The sequence below is a fragment of the Mchenga conophoros genome, linkage group LG14, assembly GCF_057382185.1.
Source record: "Mchenga conophoros isolate Kocher_MC1m ecotype Shallow Benthic linkage group LG14, M_conophoros_male_GT1.1, whole genome shotgun sequence".
In the NCBI taxonomy this organism is placed as follows: domain Eukaryota; kingdom Metazoa; phylum Chordata; class Actinopteri; order Cichliformes; family Cichlidae; genus Mchenga; species Mchenga conophoros.
In genome coordinates, this window is record NC_140539.1 from 12,709,482 (window position 1) to 12,729,038 (window position 19,557).

Here is a 19,557-nt window from a genome sequence, read left to right on the forward strand (position 1 = left end):
TCTGCTCCTCTAACCTCCTTTTTTTTCCCAACCCCCAGGTACAACAATACATTTGAAATTTATACAGAGTCTGAGCGTCTCTACCTGTTTGGCACCGATGACTCAGAAGTCAAATCCCAGTGGGTCAAGTCTATCGCCAAGGTAACAATCAAATACATATATTCAGCTTAACGGAGAGATTTGTGATTTTTCTTTATTTCTAGTCAAATAAGAAAGCTCTTATAAGTGGTGTTAGCAGATTAAGCTTGGTGTCAGTGATCAGGACAGTGCTCGCTGTTGTTTATTTTATCAAAGCACAACTTTCTTTACGACTGACGTGATCGTGTGAAATGAAACAACAGTCATTTTATCTCAACGGCTGAAAGGGCAAAGTGTGTGCACTCAAATTTCATTAGTTATTGTGAGACCAGTCAGATGTGTCAGAGTTATGCACAAGGTCATGAACAACCTGTGACACAACCAGTTTCGTGGAGGATTGTCTCTTTCCACAGCTCTTGGGGAGAAGGCCGAGATAGTAACTGGACAGAATGTAACCAGAATCGAGGCTGAATTTGTTGCCACCCACACTGTGTTCTTCAAGCAGTGACAAATAGTATTCGTTTTTTAAAAGCTTGAATTTAAATGAAATAAAATAAAATGTAGCTCATAATAAAAAAGAAGGGCAAGGATGATTTTGTACAAACCCTGGTTTGAGACCAGGAGGAGGCACAGATCCCTTGGGGATTGCGTCAGGAAGATCCTTAGGCGTAAAAATCTGCCAGATCAAAATATGTGGAGCTCTTTCCCGTTTTTGAAAAGGGAGCAGCCTAAAGAAGCTTCAGTACAAACGCCGTATGTCCTTTGCTTGTAGGCCTTTATTCCAGTCTCTGCAGAACCTTTGCTGAGATTGAATTCTGAGAGGATTGGGAAGCTGATGTGCAAAGATGGCTTGAACCTACAAAGGTCCAAAGTTGGGTGGTTTGCTCTGGAGGGGTCTGTACTTCACGTTTACCTGGAAGGCAGTCAGGTGGAGGAGATCCACCTCCGCAAACTGAACGAACTATGTGAGTAAGACACGCAAACATGGATTTAATCACTGTGCGAGTGCTCAGCGATTAGAGCACAACAGTTCTTACCCTGTATTTGTGTTTTACAGCAATTCAGCAAGACAATGAAGTCATGGTTCTGGTGGGGAAAGGCAGGTGAGAACGGATCATTTGCGTGCTGATTGACAAATTATTCTTACAGTTTGAAACCCCTTTAAAGATTAACCTGTTTAATTTTTATAGATATTCCTAATGATGAAACGGTTTTCCCTCACATACTCATCTATTAATTCTTCTTTCTTCTTTATTTGTTTCTTCTTCTCTTTTTTTAGAACTCTGTACATAGAAGGAAAGAGAAAGCTGGATTTTTCTTGCTGGTGTGCAGCTATCCAGGCAGCTGCAGGGAGTGGAGGAGACAGGCTGCACGAGCAGCAGCTCACGGAGACGGACATACCGGTGATCGTAGATAGCTGCATTAACTACATCACACAGTGTGGTAAGAAACACACACTCACACACATAAGAAACCATTTTTGTGAAGTAAATATGTACTTCATGCATCTTTAGTTTTGTTTATTGTGTTACATTTTGACAGTGCACTATAAAACATTCACACATATATGCAACATTACTTACATAACAAACCAAACAAAGACGACTCCTTACAACACAAGTCATACCTCATATCATGGTAAGCATTGATAATATAACATTTGCATAACATAAAATTTAGTTAACCATCATAGTTCAGCACACAAACAAAAATCCAGGCTCTTGGTTCAGCATGAACTGTAACCTTTTCTATCTTTCTCTGAACTCATGTGGCTATAATAGTTGGACCTTAAGTTTACTGTGTTAAATTCCACTGGATCTATCCACGGAAGAACCATCTTCCTCCTCATCTTTTATATAGCTGTACAGCTTGAACATTGGTTTCACCAGAGTGGCAGAGTTGCTTGTGCTACATCTCTTGCATGAGTTCACAGCTTGAAAAGCTTGACATGTACAACAGTTCAAAGTAGACAAAGATAAAATAGAGGAAATAACATGACTCTTATTTCCTCGAGTGGACATGGGCCTAACTTGCTCTCAGTGTGGTGTGTGAGGTCCATTGTTTTAATTATCTGCACTCATTGTAGAGAAGTGCAGCTGCATCACACTTCTCTCTTTGTGGGTTGACACCGTTTGACATATTGGCCTTCTGGCCTCACCGCTAGCAGCTCTGCTCATGTGATTTTTTTTCTTCTTTCTTTTTTCCCCTCGTTGTTGTTTTTGCTTTGCCTTCAGATGTCAGTCAGCTCAATGTTTCCAAGCCCTCAGAGGCCAATCGTTGCAGTGTTGAGGCGAAACACTTGATGCATTAAATGTTCTGAATGTTGGAAGATGCAATATAACGATTAAGTTTGAGGAACTTTTGTTTTCTTTTGTCAGTGGTGAAAGAGCTGTTTCTTCTGGTTTAAGTCTGTGTTTGTGTAACATTCTACTCTGTGTGTTTTTGTGTGTGCTTGTTAATGTCCCATCTCTAGGTATGGTGTCAGAGGGAATTTATCGCAAGAGCGGCGTGAACTCTCGTGTGGCAGCTCTGTGCGAGAGGTTTCGTCACGATGCTCGCAGCCTTTGCCTAAGGGAAGGAGAGCATCAGGTGGACGACGTCTCTAACACACTCAAACGGTTTTTCAGGGAGTTGAAAGAGGGAGTGTTCACAACACAGGACTCCCCCTCCTGGCTCAGCACTGCAAGTAAGAGTCATACGATTTTGTTTCTTCATGATTCCTATGTTTCTTATTATTTTACGAGCTTTGAGTATCCTGTAAAACATGTATAGATCAGACACCTGTGGCTCTCCTTAAAAGGGGCAAATTAGTTTTTCTGATGTTTTGATATCATGATACTGCATCTGCTGAGAGACACACTGACAGGCCAGTTTGGAGCCATGCTGTTCTAAAACCTGAGCTGGTTTAGTATTGCCATGCCAAAACAAGCAAGGCCTTCCTGGATTAAGAAGTCATCTGTATGGCGGATGACCTGTCATGGTCCCTTTACAGACATGCATTTTGTGGCATTTAGCACATTACAAAATTATTAGCCGAAAATCAATGTCACTGTGCTTTTTTTTTTTTTAACAGGGCAGCAAATTTCAACATAGCAATTCTATTTTCAAATTTCTGTTTGCACACAATAACAGAATTATTTTGGAGAAAAACAATAACTAACAGGCTCATGTTATGACCCTGAGCTTTATGAGCCTTAGTACAAACCATTGCTGTGAATTAATGTGCTTTAACTTAAACTTTGTACCCTTATAGACTGTTTGAGCAGTCACTTGAGAAAGCATCATGTCAAAAACACAAGAAAGCAGTTTAGACTTGTGATAAAGAGTTATGGCTGCTCATAAAGCAGAGATGGATATACATCGTTATCACAGTGTTTCCAAGTGTCAAGAACTGGAGTGAGAACTATCATTAGGAAAGTGACACACAGCACACAACAAGCCTGACAGAGGCAGGAAGTGAAAGATTCATTAAAGAAAACCTGTGAGAGATGTGTCCAAAGACCACAGAACAACTGTCAAGACACTCATGAATAACTTAGTCGACTTGGATTTCCTACTCTCAAAGAAGCCTGTCACTAGAAACCTGCGCAGGAACCGTGAGGTTGCAGATGAAGGAAAAGTCCACTTCTGCAGAAGACGTACCTTCAAGACAGACTAAAGCATGCTAAGGACAACCTGAAGAAACATTATGCATATGGGAGTGTGTCCTTTTGTCAGATGAGATGAGATGAAACAAAGGCTTTGTAGCCACAGTGACTTATGTTTGGAGAAAAAATGGAGAGGCGTCAACCCATAGAACACCGTCCCCGCAGTGAAGCATGGTGGTGGGACTATTATGCTGTGGAGATGCTTCATAACGTCTGGAAGTGGGCATCTTGTCAGAATGGAAGGAAGAGTGAAGGATATGTGAAGATTTTGAAAGAAAACCTCAAACAGTTGGCAGCAAACCTGGATCTCAGTCATCACTTTGTCTTCCAACACAACAGTGACTCAAAACATACATCGCACCTGATGAACAACTACCAGCCTGTGTAAAGCTTTAGAGAGTCTCGCTCGGGAGACGAGTGTGGGTCTTGTTGACAACTACAGCAAATGACAGCAGGCTGTTTTCCAGTAAAAAGGATTTGCAAATAACTATTAATAACCTTGACCCTGGTAGTTTTTGTTTTTTGTGAAACAATTTAGTTTCTGTGTGCAATGTAAAAAATAAAAACAAAAAACTAAACATCCAAAACAAAACTAGGATGTTTGGGAAAGCTGTGTTTTAAAAATCGCTTGCTATGTTTAACAGAAACCTTTTAATTTTTTTTGTGTAAGTTTTAAACTTTCATGAGGAGGGTCCTCATCTGTCCTCATCTGTCCTCATCTGTAGCTTTTAGTCCCTCTGCACTTTAATCTAGTTTACAAGGAAGGACCACAACCCTTTTGTATTTTATCTTGGGTTTGGGTGTTTAGTGTTGATGTTGGGCGTCATTGTTTAGGGATTTTTCAACAATCGAAATTATTGCAGTACATAACTGCCTCTTACTATTTGTAGTCTTACACCGAAAACAGCTTTTAGCACAACTTTTCCAGTCTTTTTTGCCCCAGTAACATAAGCATTTGACAATGTACTGGTTTCAAATTGAAAATGAGCATATAATGCTAGTATTGCAGGGATTTAATGATATGTTTGTCATTGTAATTCTAGTGTTTTGTTTTTTTTAACACTGAAGCTAAATTGAGCATACAGTGCAAAGAGAATGAGTTTAAAGATATGCTGCAGCTGTGTGTCTGGTACCATCATCTTGTTATTGTTTTCAACCAAAGACCTACACACTGCTGGCCATTTTTAATATATACATGCCAGTTTAAACAAAAATGCTCTTTGTTTTAGAAGTCTAGAGTCCTTTTTCATCAGGCCTCTCTTCAGCCTTTCTCCCTGTTTTGATCTTTTGTGCTCTCGTCCTGTGCTGTTTTTTTTTTTTTGTTTTTTTTGTTTTTTTCGTTCCATCTTACACTCCCAGCTCTTTCTTTGATCCTGGCCGTTTGTACTATAAATATCCTCTGTGTTCATAATTTTATTTAATAATTTTACTTTTCTCCTCATCTTCTTCTCTCTTCCCCAGCCATTCAGGATGAAAGTACTAAAATCTCCCAGTACAAGCAGTTCTTGAACAAACTGCCTCATGTCAACAAGGCAACACTACAAGCCCTTATCGAGCATCTCTACTGGTGAGAACTGATACACAGTGACTGATACCATCTTATCACCTCTCCCTGAGTATGTATTTGTGCACAGACTTGTGTGTTTTTTTTTACCGCTTGTGTTTCAGCGTGCAGCACTTTTCGGATGACAACCAGATGAACAACCATAATCTGGCCATCGTGTTCGGTCCCACACTGTTCCAGACTGACGGGAAGGACTATGCCGCTGGCCGCGCCATTGAAGACCTCATTGAGCACTACAAACTCATCTTTGAGGTCAGTGCTGATAACAAAGGTGGTAATGCTTCTATGCTAACACATCAGGGATTTAAAAACACTTTTCAGTGGTGTAGAGGTCTAAGTGTTCGTCTTATCTTTTTATCTTAAAGATCAAGCTTCACTGTGATTACAACACAGTGCAGTGATTCTGCACTTTGAAGAATCAGTGCAGATTTTAAATGTTGATACATTTTTATTTGTGGTTGAATGACTCTGCTTATGCTCTCTTGCAGGTGGATGAGCAGCAGCTGAACAAGCAGATAGAAGTGATTGAAGTTATCCACAAAATGCGGAATTTGAAAAATGTGAGCAACATACAATAAACTTTAAACAAAGAATGGTTCAGTGACCTGACATATTTCAGAGGCAAGATTTAGGAAAATCATTGAAAATATTACAATATAAACGCAGAACTAAAACTAAGAATATTTCTTCTATATTTTTAGTTTAGTTTTTCAAATTGTGTCACTTAGAATTTCTTTCAGAAGTCCAGCTTTGGTAAAAGTGTGAATTTTTTCCCATGCAGTTTCAGTTTTTAGCTTAGTTTTAGTTAATTATAATAAACTTGGTGGATTTCTTCGGTGAGATTAAACAGTCATTTCCACAGCCATCATCAGAACATATCAGCAAATGAAGGAAATTCTTCTGGATCGGTTTTCTATCCCGCTGGGATACATCATATTTCCAAAAGCCATCACACACACACGAACTTGATTGACATCCCAATCTTAATCTAAAGGGTTTAATATGATGCTTCAACACTTCTAGGAAGGCTTTCCACAACATTCAGGAGAGTGTTTATGGGAATTTTTGACCAGAATCACATTTGTGAGGTCAGATGCTAATGTTGGATGTGAAGCGGCTTGCAGTTTGTAATTCATCCTGAATGTGTTAAGGGTTCATTACTGAAACTAAGGCGCCGAACCCAAGTCTTAGAAAAGCAACCACTCACCATAATCCCCCCTCCACCAAACTTTACACTTAATTTATTATGTTAATTTCTAGTTTATCACCTGCCTGTGTAATTAACCTTTATTATTGTTCAGTTGATCTCAGTGAAATGTGTTGTGTGAAGTGTTTTGACTTGTTTGAACACTGCATTTGGTTATCTGTGTATACGCTGTTTTTATCATCGCAGTTTTTCTGTCTGATCATTTGTTTGTTTGTGTGCCCTAAACTTCAGCCTCCTTCTGAACGAGGAGGTGACTTCATTTGTACTGTGTACCTGGAGGAAAAGGCCAGTGGAGAGAGACATGTGAAGGTGGGTTGGAATTCACCAAATAACACATTTATTTATTTAACAACCCAGTTCTTTCATCTGGCACACATCAAGTTCCACAGTAACGAACAGGCTGGTGTTTATAGAAAACAAATATTTCCACTCTTCCCACAGATTCCTGGTTCTATGACAGCATTAGAGCTCACACTGGAGATTCTGGACCAGCGTAACATCCCAATTAAAGACAAAGATTACTGGAGCTGCTGGGAGATCTGCTGCAAGGAAGAAATGGGTAAGACTGATTAAAAAGATGAAGGGAGGCAGGACAAATGCCAAACAGCATTTGTTTTTTATGCTGATGCAGATTTAGAATCTATAGGGTATTTTGTAAACTCTGTCTTAATTATTCTGTTTTTTTCATTAATATGGTACAGGGCTATTTTGCTTTGGAAAATGACAGTTTACTAGGACTAATGCAAAAAAAAAAAAAATTGCCTGCAACAGTGTGGCTGCAAACTGCAGTTTGTTTTGCATCTGGTATGTGACCTGTCTGGTTCCCTACAAGGAAGCGACAGTATGAAAATGACAGTAGCAGTAATCTGCAGATTAAAGAGGAAATGGAGCAGTAATGATGAGAAATTGAAGGAAATTGTTGTTGTTGATGGGAAGAGAAGGAAGGAATTTACCGCTACAGACGGTGTCATTTACTACAGATTGGTATGTAGATTTACAAAACAAAATTCTTCCAGGATGTAAGGTGAGATTTACGGAAATATGTATTTATAGCATCCAAAAATATGAAGCTGTACCAGTTATGTCATCAAGCGCTCAGCATGTTTGTCTGACACTTTGACCCTATTGAGGAATGCAGATTTGCAAAGTTCTTTGTCATCCAGAAATGCCCCAAGTTTGCATCATGTTTTCACACATGCTCTCTTTCTGCCTGCTCTGTTTTTCAGAACGACCGCTGCACTATCAGGAGCGAGTCTTGCCCATTGTTCACTCCATCGGCACAGAGTCTCATCTGCTTATCAAGAAACATGCTGCAATGGAGGCCATCACTCTTTACCTGTGTAAATACAAAACAACAGAATCATTGCTGCACTGTTTGGTCTGCCACATTGTGGCATGCTTGCATCAATTTCAGTTATCTGGCCTTCTGTCCTGCAGCCAGTAAACCGGACGCATCCAAGCACGGGATGATAAAATTCAGAGAGGAGCGAAGCATCTTGGGTTTGGGCCTCACCAGTTTTCATGAGCGTTATTTCATCCTCAATTACAACTCGCTCAGAATGTACAAGGACGTCAGAGTAAGATCTACAGACATACTTTTATCATTTTATTTGTTATCTCCTTCGTAGACTCGTTAACTAATTTTTCCTTTTTTCCCCACTGTCTGTCAGAGTAACCGTCCAGAACGTGAATGGCCAGTGAAAAACTTGAAGGTTTACCTTGGTATAAAGAAGAAACTCCGTCCTCCCACATGGTGAGCACCTGTGCTGAATTACCAGTGTCACACTATTCTCATGAGTGCTTAGTGGCAAAGCAGCAGGTGGCTGCTGTAAATGGAAACTGCTGTCACACCAGGAGGAAGACTGGCCATGCAAATTATCGCTTCAGTGGGCACAAAAAATGTATTTACTGGGAATAACAATTTTCTGGGATTATCTGATCATGAATAATTGGATATCTGGCCACTCATTCTCCAGCTTTATACAAGTGTAACACCTCTGCACTACATTGCTGTTGGCGGGAGCAGCTAGTGCTACCCCTACTGATCAAAATGCATCTTTTTGATCTCAAATTACCTCAGTTTTGTTAGCTTGAACCAAATTGGTTGATGCCCTTGAGCTTCCTTGTTTCATAACTTTAAAAGTTTACACAGAGCAACTTCTGCAGCTCGGCTCATGCTTAAATTAACGACTAAACTTGAATTATTAATTTACGAACTCTACAGTTTCTTTATCTGAAGTAGCTGTTTGGGCCTTGTAAGCAGAGTGACCACTAGGGGGCAGGCTGACACTGTGAATCCTAAGAAGCTGAATTGCTGTTAAAGTGATTTGTATGTTTATTTTTAGTTGGGGACTGACAGTTCTGTATGAGAGCATGAAACAAGAGAAGCCCGAGAGACAGCAGTGGTGAGTACTTATTCAGTGCTCTCTTTTTTATAATACACAACTTTCAGGCTCTGATTAGTCACCAGCAATGTTGGTTTATTGGCTGGAAAAATGAGTAATACCGAAAACAAACAGCCGCAGGAGCATTTTTTTCCGCTAATTGGCTTGATTTGCAACAGGTCAGTAACTTGATCGGCTATAAAAAGAGCATCATAGGCAGAGATTCTCCATTATGCAAAAAACACTCTACAAATTGTGCAATAATTTCAGAAAAATGTTCCTCAATCTAAAAATGAAAAGCCTGTGAATATCCCATCATCTACATAATCTATGGCCCATAATAACTTCAGAAGATTTAGGAAATCTGCAGAAATCTCCGTATGTAAGGGACAAGGTCAAAAATCATGCCTGTAAATGCCTGTAAGCTGCTTGCTTGGGCTCAGGAAGACTTCCAGAAATCATTATCTGTGAGCACAGCTCATCGTGCGGTTCATGAATGCAGGTTAAAGCGCTATCGTGCAAAGAACCAGAAACACATGAAGATGTGAATGGACTGAGACAAAGTGGAAAACTGTTCTGTTGTCAGAATGATTAGCATTGTGCAAAACATGGACACTGCAGTCTCTAGATTAAAGCAGAGAGGGACCTCCGTGCTCATGTCTGATGGTACCTGCATGCATTAATACCTAAATACATACAATACATACTTACATACATACATAGAACTGGCAGCTGGCACATCTGGAAAGACACAATTAATGATGAAAGATGTCCAGAGGTTTTAGTTTATCACATGCTCCCATCCAGAAAGCCTTTCAGGGGATGCCGTGCATATTTCAGCAAGATGATACTAAACTGCATGCTGCATCTATTACAACAGCATGGCTTTGCTGTCGAAGAGTCCAGGTGCTGAACTGGTCTGCCTGTAGAAAACATTAGTAAGGTGGAGTAAGTAAGCCGTGAGGTTCAGCAGCTATATATATCTGATATCAGATGAGAATGGGAATAGATTTCTCTCACAGAAGTTGGCAGCTCAAATTTTTAGAGACGTGTTGCTGGCGTCAATTTCAATTTCAGGTTTCATTGTTCTATTGTGAATAAATCCAAGTTCATGAGATTTGCATTGTGCTTAGGGCTGGGCTATATCATACCGTTTACGGTAATACCGGTGTAATGTTGGGCAACGATAGGAAAATGAAATATTGCAATAGAATATGGGTAAAACGCGCATGCGCAATGCCTTTGTTTACATACACACATGGCGGCGATGCAGAATGAGAAGAGCGAAAGCAGATCGTTAAATGAAACAGATGAACCAGAATTGGTTTGTAAAAATGCTGCCACTTCAGTGGTGTGGAACTGGTTTGGCTTTCATCCGTCAGATACACAACAAAGCACTATTTTTGGTAGAACGTGCTAGCGGGCCGTCGTTATTACCGTGTTGTTTGGAAAATACGGCACACTTAAAATCAATCCTTTGATTTTTCTGAAAATCGACAGAGCCCCTTATAATCCCGTGTGCCTTATGTATGAATTCTGGTTGTGTTTACTGACCTCGAAACGATTTTATGTCGTACACGGCGCTCGAAAATCTGTCAAATGTTTTAGTACGACTTTGCTAAGCTACGAACCCGCACCGCTTGATGGATTGTCGGAGCATTACGACTATCGTAGGCAGGAGCCTCGCGGAGTGATACGTACTGTGCTTCAACATAATAGTCTGCGACTGGGGAGAGTGCCCGCCCTATGGAAGACATCCTGCATCGTCCCGGTCCCCAAAAAGAACCGGCCCAATGAGCTGAATGACTTCCGACCGGTGGCACTGACGTCACATCTTATGAAGACTCTAGAGCGGCTCTTCCTCAACTTCCTCCGACCACAGGTACAACATGCCCAGGACCCACTACAGTTTGCATACAAGGCGGGTGTCGGAGTGGAGGATGCCATCCTGTACCTCCTACACAGAGCCCACTCACACCTGGATGGGGGAAAAGGCACGGTCAGGATACTGTTTCTTGACTTTTCCAGTGCCTTTAATACCATCCGGCCCTGTATGCTTCAGGAAAAACTGAACAGGATGGAGGTGGACCCCTGCCTGGTGGCTTGGATCTCCGACTACCTCACCGACAGACCACAGTACGTCAGGCTGAAGGACATCACGTCTGACACTGTGGTCAGCAGCACAGGAGCACCACAGGGAACTGTGCTGTCCCCTCTTCTCTTCACCCTGTACACCTCTGACTTCTGCTACAACTCTGAATTATGCCACATTCAGAAGTTTGCAGATGACACGGCCATCATGGGGTGTATCTGGGATGATCAGGAAGAGGAGTACAGAAGTGAGGAACTTTGTCGCATGGAGTCACACAAACCACCTGCAACTCAACACCTCAAAGACTAAGGAACTGGTTGTGGACTTCGGGAGGTCCAGAGAAGGTCCACTGCCGGTTCAGATAGAGGTGGAGGAGGTGGAGGTGGTCAACAAGTACAAGTACCTCGGGCTGTGGGTGGACAATAAACTGGACTGGTCATGCAACACAGAGCACCTGTATAAAAAAGCCCAAAGCCGACTGTACTTCCTCAGGAGGCTGAGGTCTTTTAACATCTGCAGGAAGCTCCTGAGGATGTTTTACCAGTCGGTGGTTGCTGGAGTACTTTTCTATGCTGTGGTGTGCTGGGGGAGCAGCACAGCAAAGAAGGACTCATCCAGGCTGGAGAAACTGATCAGGAGGGCTAGCTCTGTGGTCGGCATGAAGCTGGACACTCTGGTGACAGTGGCAGAGAAAAGGACATTAAAGAAACTGATGGACATTATGGACAATGCTGGGCATCCTCTGCACACGGCCATAAACAACCAGAAGAGTCTGTTCAGTGACAGGTTGCTTCTCCCCAAGACAAGAACTAACAGACTTAAAAACTCCTTTGTCCCACACGCCATCAAACTGTTTAACTCCTCTCTGGAGGAGAGAGGGAGGGGAAACAGGAGGACAAACTAAGCTGTAGTGCCTCTTCACCTCACTGTGCAATACCTTGTGCAATACTTTTTGTAAATAGTCAACAGTGCAATAGACTCAATACTTGAAATGTGCAATTCACTTGTATTTTTATTTTTCATTCCTATTTATTCTATTTATCCCCTTTGTATATTTTATTTATATTTGTCTCTGTATTTATGTGTGTGTGTGTGTGTGTGTGTGTGTGTGTGTGTGTGTGTGTATATATATATATATGTATATATATATAACAATTCTGTAACTGTAACTTCGGTCGTTGCTGTGCTTTTTGGAAGTCGAATTTCCCAGAGGAACCCACCCGAGGGATTAATAAAGTTCTATCTTATCTTAATATTACCGTATTGTGTGTGCATAACCTCTTTTTAAGTGTTGTGGATATTATACATGGTTATGCTGAGGATATGTCGGCCAATTTCCACTGGAAATGCCTTTTGGTTAAACTGTCAGCAAAGAATTTGCATTTGCACTGTTAATTTTTTATATAACTTTAATGCACTTAAAACAGCTGCTTGTTCAAGTGAAAATACATTGATGTTTTGTTTTGGGTTTTTTTGCACTAATAAAGTTGTGGAGTTGTAAAGTTTTTTTGTCAGTTATATCGTTAACGCAAATTTTCAAATGTATATCGTGATAAATATTTTTGGTCATATCACCCTGCTCTACTTGTGCTTTTATTTATAGTTTAAACAGTTGTATTTGTAAACATTTGTTTCAATACATGAAATATAACTAAAGTCTGTCATTATATTAGATTGCAGCACTAATATAGTGTTTGCAGGAGCTCAGCCTTTGCTCTTCCTGTGTGTCATTTTATTTATTAATTTATTTTTAACTTTATGGCAGCATGGTGATACGGATATAAACACAACCAACTTTGGAGAAAGCTGCTAGATTTTCTGTAGGCTGAGAAAACGGGTCAGATCCCTGCATGAGAGTCTCGAGAAGGAGGCATATAAAAGGTTGACTCCACCTAGGGGGTGAACACACATGAATACACCTATAAACAGGGCTCTGTTCTAAGCTAGGCCTGTTCAGGTATTCACCCTCCGTGTGTGTGTGTGCGCGTGTGTGCGCGCGCGCGACTGTGTGTACATGTTACACTGGGTATGCATTGTTAGCATCTGTAGTCATCTTCGTAGTTGTAATGGGACAGCTGCTCCCGTCATGCTGTAGGTAGTATAATTTCTTGGTCAGCCTCCATCGCCGTGTCCCTTGCAGCAACAAGCAGACATGAGAGGGAGCAAGGAAGATGCAGAAAGAGGTGGAAGGTAGAGGGGCAAAGAGTCATGCTGAAGGGGAGATACTGTATACTGAGTAAGAAATGTTGACTTTAATGCAGTTAAAATACAACTTTGAGTGGAGAGGGATAAGAAAGTGGAAAAAATAATAATCAAAAGAGCTAGATGAGGAGGCGCCCGTGTGACTGTATCATCCCAATCTTTTTTTTTTTTAATATATCTGCACTAAATGTCCCTTAATGTTCTCAAAACTCTTAGCACATTAATTTCCCCCCCTTTTTTTTTTTCCTCCTTGCAGCACTATTTTCTCAGCACACCTCGTGCTTAAGCTTATAAGGGTGCTAATAAATTTTAGGAATATCATGTAAATTTTATTCTGTGGCTTTTTGGTAATCCATAATCATAGATGAGCAGCTCTCAGTCTTTTGACGCTGATAATGGCGGGCAGTTAATTGCAAGCAAAAACGAAAAAGTCACATGTAGGAGATACTGTGCTGCATGTATGTGCACTGGAATAGAGAGGCTGTCTCATTTTGAATGCCAGCAAACACTAATGAGCTCTGTTAGGCATTATGAAGTGAACTAGGGAGAGGGAGGAGCTAGGGGTGTGTGTGGGTGTGTGTGTGTGTGTGTGGGGGGGTGTGTGTGTGTGTGGGGGGGTGTGTGTGTGTGTGTGGTGGGTATTCTGTCAAATTCTATGACTGCACCTAATTTTGTGTCAGTTGCATGCTGCATTGCTGTTTTGTTTTTAAAGTCTCTTTGTATCAGTGTTTTGCTGTCTCAGAGGACTTCACTCGAATAATTGTTGGAGTCTAAATTTGTGCTCATAACAGTAATAATCGTATAAATACAGCCTGTTTATTCAGCACAGCAGCATGACTGATGACTCAGAGGGCTATGACGGCAACCTGAGTGGCATGAAATTTGCACGTACATGCATGCAGACACTACAGAGGCACGAATTCGCACTTTTCAGGGACACAGGCACGCACACACAGGCACACACGCTGGATGCTGAAGGTTATAATCAGTGTTTGTTTTGGGCGGAAGTTTAAATTAGTAGTCGTGCTCACTGTTTACGCTTGTGGCGTCACTGTCAGGTGTCATAGGAGAGAACATGTCAATTTCAGTTAACAGTTTTCACTACCTCCCTTTGTTCTTGTTCTTTTTTTTTTCTTCCAAATTTCCCCTGGTCCTCGAATTCATCTCTGCCTCACTGTTTGCTTGTCTCCCAAGACACCCCCCCCACACACACACACACACACACACTCAGCCCACAGTTTGATTTTTATCTCACTGTCTGCTTCACTTATCTGCCTCTATTTATTTGCAGGTATCTCTGCTGTGAGACCCAGTCAGAAATGAGAGAGTGGTATGCTACATTTCTCAGTATTCAGGTATGTCCCTCCCTGAACACCTGCTGAGAGGTGGAAAATTTGTAATAAATCATTTAAATGTGTTATGATTTGTTTTATTTCTTTTGTTGTTATTTGTGAAAACTGTGAATTTCTTGTAAAAACCAAGCAGCGATGCAGAAGTTTTAGAAACTGTAATAAAGAAAGTAAATAAAACAGCACTACTGAAATCAGTAATCCTCACCAGGACCATGTTAAATGATTTAAATAGTTTCCTCACAGTGTAGTAGTATTATATTGTAGTATCGTAACATGTCTGTCTTCTCTCCTCTCGGTTTCTCCTCCTTGGTAAAGTACGATGGTAACGTGTGGCCTCAGGATGGACTCCAGCACAAGCGCGTGAGTCGTGAGTTGCCAGACACACGTCATGGTAACGTGTCACTGATACCACTGCGTGGCAGTGAGAATGAGATGCGGAACAGCGTTGCAGCTTTCAGCCAAGACCAGCTTGCTGTGAGTCAATCTACCAATCACTGGGAGTAATCTACGACGAACCAGGCAGCTCACTGCAAAGCTGCCCAGTTAATCAGAGACTTTCATGCTGCGCAGGTGGTCCAGACCCCTCAACCATGAGCCGAATCAAAGAGCAGTGCAAATTTGCGCACATCCTATACCAATTTTGCACTTTGCGAGTCTGATTTCTATTCAGAATAGAATACATCGGATTGTGCATGACATCAAGCGTTCAGTCTCCTGAGGCAGAACTTTTCATGCTCAATTTTTCTCTTTGTTAACTTTTCAGTAAAGTTTGAGGGATTCACCTGTGCAGGATCAATAATCTCTGTTTCATGATTTGTCTGTGATTTAACGATCGTTGCAGGATCTGGGTTCTTAAAATATTAAACTAATCAATTAAATATATTATGAAATGCAATCTCATGTGGTTTCACGAGCTGCGAAGATGATAAATGATTTGTGTTCAACCAAAACAAAAAAATGTTTTAAGAATCCAGACTGTGTGCAGAGCCTTAGACGATTTTTTTATTTTATTTTATTTTTTGATTGAGCCAGACTTATCCTGGTGAAGCTCTGCCAAAGCCTGCTTCAGAGCACTAAAGACACAAACAATAACACATTCAGAGAGAGCTCATGCTTGCAGGCAAACTATACTTTCACGGCACTGGTGTCTCATCAGCTCACAGAACTGTATTCTTGGCATGAACAAACATCACCTTAGTTCGCCGGACTATATTTTTAAGCTCTCTGACACTGAACCAGACCTGCTTAGCAGCATCAATATTGTGTTCATGCAGCCATCCTAAACCCCTCAGCCCTGTGCTCAGTCGTCGGTGCAGAACAGAACGTCGACAATCTGATGATGCAGTTGTCTCCTCCTGCTCTTTTCTTGTTATCACAAACCGCTCAATATTTTGCTGCAGATTGCAGCAGCACATAAAAATTCATCTCAGCCTGCTGTAACTTTCACCGGCAATAGCCTGATTTCAGGGTTGCTGTGTTGTTGCCTGCCGCATATTTTCTATTGATTCCTGCCTGTTCAGTGTATCGACATGATGTTGGAGTGTGAGAAGAGGCGTGATTGCTGTGGTGATAGGACCACAGAGGATGAGAGAGAGAGTGCGAGTGTGTTAGTAGTTGAGAAGAGATTCACTGCATGTCGATATGTCCAATTTTCGATGTGAAGTGAAAGAGTAAATCTGGTACACAGATTGTGTGTGTTTGTTTGTGTGTGTGTCTGTTTGTCTATAAAATGGACTTTTCTGGCAGTCATTTAACCCTTTCTACACAGTTTTTCCATTTGTATTATTGTAGGGTCTATACCTGACAATGTAAAGCGCCTTGGGGCAACTGTTGTTGTGATTTGGCACTATTTGAATTCAGGTTAATACATTTTTGTCTGTTTTGTTGTTCATCAAAAATATGCTTATCTTTCAGTTCCTTAAAGATTTTCGATAATGGTCTCAGTAAGGAAGGTAGGACCATTTTATACACATGAGTTTTTTGGGTTTTTTGGTTGTTGTTTTTTTTTTAATCACATTGATTATGCTAGAATGTCAGATATTATAGCATAATCAGCATAATGTTATAGCATGCATATATATATATATAGCTTGTGTAAAGTCTGGTCAGTCTGGTGGTTGAACTCCTGATGATCGTATAAGGAGACTATCTTGAAGGGAAGAGCGGCCAAATTTAAATCAGGCTCGGCTTTGAGCTGTGGAATTTGTAATTTTGATAACACATCATTGTTTAAGTTACTTATGAGTATTTTCTGTGCCAAGTTTCTGAGATACAGCATGCTTCTGTTTCTTATATTTGGACTTTTCTGACTGAAAATCGAGACATCATAAAGTGTGAGTGAAAGTTAAAGTCTCTCAGTTTAAGCCGATCCCTCGGTTCATTGGTCAGGCTGCATGTCCGTGTTTATATGTACTCTTGACCGGAGCTTATTGAGTCCGCATCTCATGAGCAGCCTCATATCTGGTTGCCATGGCTCCGAGACATCTGTGGTCTGAATGAGAATTTTAAGCTTGACCTCCTGGGGGACTTTTAAAAATGTTGTGAAACTAATTTTAGGTTTAGGGAGAACACTGAAAGCTAGTTTCACTAAGTGAAGCTGCAAGTCTTACCAGATGTTTATGAATGAGAAGATCTGCTTGTGATATTTGTTTTCTTTTATTTTGATGAAAGGCTGACTGTCTGAATGTTTTCTTTCAAGGTTGGATCATCGGCCTCATCGGATGTCCCCTAGACATTCCAGTGACGACTTCATTCCCGAGGGGCAGACACTGAGAAAAACACTTATAATGTATGCGGATAATGGCCTTGCACCTCCTTTGAACACGTGCTGGAATGAAAAGAATTCAGCAGACAACAGGATCACACCGCTTTCCGTGCACAGATGAAGTGAATGAAGAGAAACAGTTTGTCAGACCACAGTTTCCCTGAAGAGGCCAGAATCGATTCCAACCTGATTTGCACCTAATGTTTCCACTGGACTCATAAGAGACAAACTTTTATTTCTTTATATATATATATATTTTTTTTTTTGGGGGGGGGGCACACAAAAGACCAGTAATCCTGGGCACCAGCACAGCATGGTCTGCAGGTTTTTGTTTTAGACATCAAAAGCTTGACATTGATTTTGCAGCCGAGTCATATTTTTAAACGTTCTGTACTCTTTGCTCAACAAATCATCGGATCAGTGTGCAGTTTAAATTAAGTAATTGTAGCTTTTGTGACGTTGATATCAGAGGACACTGTGACCTGATTTTCTCACTGGAGTTTGTTCCAAGGGGACCAAACTGGACTGAAAAATGACAGGTGATGGATGATGTTAGTCCACGGGACATTGGCCGGTGCTGTGGAAAACCTTAGTCCGAGGGTTTTTTTGTGCTTTTTGCCACTTTTGTGCACATGTGCAGCACTGTGCATAGAGTGCGTTTACATGGGGATATGAAGACCTTCAGGGAGTAAAGCAAGGAGAATCTTGTGCTGAAAAAAGGCATTATTTTTTTCTCTTTTTCCTTTATCTTTTCTTCCCATCCTCACAGGCACTGCATCCTCTTTGTAGATGATTTTTTTTTTAAATAAATCCTGAGCTACAGAATACAGCACATTAACCAGCAGTATTTATAACGTTTTAGATTATGTGTTAGTCGCTTTTTCAATATCTTCTTTATGCACAGCTTAGAATCTTCGCGGGATCGTGTTTTTTATAGTAAGGAGCACAAAAGTGGTGCTGAATAATCTGTAGGTACAAGAAACGAAGTGCTTTACGATGCTCCGTCATTCCTTCTACATGAATCCAACCTTGTATATATTTAATGTAAAGAAATTAATCTGTCAACAGTTGCCTTACCAGCATCGCTGAGCAATTCCTCGTCGTCGCTTCCTTTTAATGTTCTCACCTGTGGGATTCCCGTAATGTAAAGATTTATTTATTTTGACAGCAGAGGACGCTGTGATGCTGTGTTTTCTCAACCTGAGTTGGTGATGATCTTCATCAACATGTGTAAACACCTTGAAGTTGAGTTCCTGTGAAGAATATGTATTTACAGTAGTGTGCCATTAACTGCCCTCTGACCTCAGCAGGAGTCCTGAAGACTCAACTGTGTAATAGCACGTTGTATACAAAGTATTCACTCTGTACTTCTTAGTGGTTTATTGTTTTACAACATTCATTTAGAGTGGGTGTACTTACTTTCCAAAGGTTCTTGGCGCTGACCGTCAGATTTTAGTTTTCAGGTTTAAAGGTAGCCTGTGTATAAGTTGTAGCTTTCAGGTTCCGGTGTGATCTAACATAAATAGTCGCTCACACCTGTGTTGCACAAAAAGAATCCCTTTTATGTGATTTCTGGAACACTTAGCTGAAGTATCGATGGGTTAAAATATGCAGGTGATTATTTTAAATGTTTCACATAATGTGGATTTTTTTTTTTTTTTTAATCTCGATCACTCTCATCCTTTTTACATCATTACAATTCAAAGTTGTAAAACAAAAGTCCAACAGAGGCTGTTAGATACTGTTTATAGATGGTGTGTTTCTTTGTCCCTGCCTTTTGTATTCTGTTACTGTGCATTTTACAAATTATTGCATCTCTAAAACTCTAATAAACACATTCTGCTAGTTGCTTGTTTCCTGTGGAACATGCATACTCCTTTTACTCTTGGAAGAAATCTCTCTTCCAGAAGGTTGATGTCCTCCAGCTCTGCTTTGCCCTCATGGTAATCTACTTGCTTCTTCTGTGCCTTTATACACAGTACAGCACTTCACGGGGTAGCTGTGAAAACATGGGCTCGGATACAGATGCACATACACTTTGGAGAGAAACTTTGGTGAGCCCTGCAGGTTTTATAACTGTGTCATGCTACACTTATAAAAAGGAAGACTATTGATGAGCTCTGAGGAAAAATGTCAGCTGTGTGGGTGTGTGGGGTACAGTGATCATAGGGAGGGCCCTGAGGAAGTTTCCTGCGTGTGTGAGAGGGACTGAGTCACAGTGGTCCACCAGCACTCCAGTGCGCTCTTTTTAAACAGATCTGACACAT

At 40.9% G+C, this 19,557-nt stretch overlaps 1 protein-coding gene across 4 annotated transcripts in view; it reads left to right on the forward strand.

Moving 5' to 3' along the window:
* arap1 (ArfGAP with RhoGAP domain, ankyrin repeat and PH domain 1) overlaps window positions 1–19,138 on the forward strand; it is a 59,709-nt gene extending 40,571 nt beyond the window's left edge. For 2 of the 4 annotated variants that reach the window (XM_085245338.1, XM_085245339.1), the window contains 17 exons: window positions 39–141; window positions 851–1,043; window positions 1,136–1,181; window positions 1,358–1,521; window positions 2,552–2,764; window positions 5,187–5,292; window positions 5,394–5,541; window positions 5,778–5,849; window positions 6,728–6,805; window positions 6,938–7,055; window positions 7,723–7,836; window positions 7,934–8,073; window positions 8,167–8,249; window positions 8,842–8,901; window positions 14,466–14,529; window positions 14,842–15,000; window positions 17,225–19,138. In XM_085245338.1, the coding sequence (XP_085101464.1) occupies window positions 39–141; window positions 851–1,043; window positions 1,136–1,181; window positions 1,358–1,521; window positions 2,552–2,764; window positions 5,187–5,292; window positions 5,394–5,541; window positions 5,778–5,849; window positions 6,728–6,805; window positions 6,938–7,055; window positions 7,723–7,836; window positions 7,934–8,073; window positions 8,167–8,249; window positions 8,842–8,901; window positions 14,466–14,529; window positions 14,842–15,000; window positions 17,225–17,257 (1,894 nt within the window). In that variant the 3' untranslated portion in view covers window positions 17,258–19,138. Of the gene's footprint in view, window positions 1–38; window positions 142–850; window positions 1,044–1,135; window positions 1,182–1,357; window positions 1,522–2,551; window positions 2,765–5,186; window positions 5,293–5,393; window positions 5,542–5,777; window positions 5,850–6,727; window positions 6,806–6,937; window positions 7,056–7,722; window positions 7,837–7,933; window positions 8,074–8,166; window positions 8,250–8,841; window positions 8,902–14,465; window positions 14,530–14,841; window positions 15,001–16,440; window positions 16,479–17,224 lie in introns of all 4 variants that reach the window. The other 2 variants (XM_085245340.1, XM_085245341.1) reach the window with 2 other exon arrangements.
* Window positions 19,139–19,557: the final 419 nt, after the last annotated feature.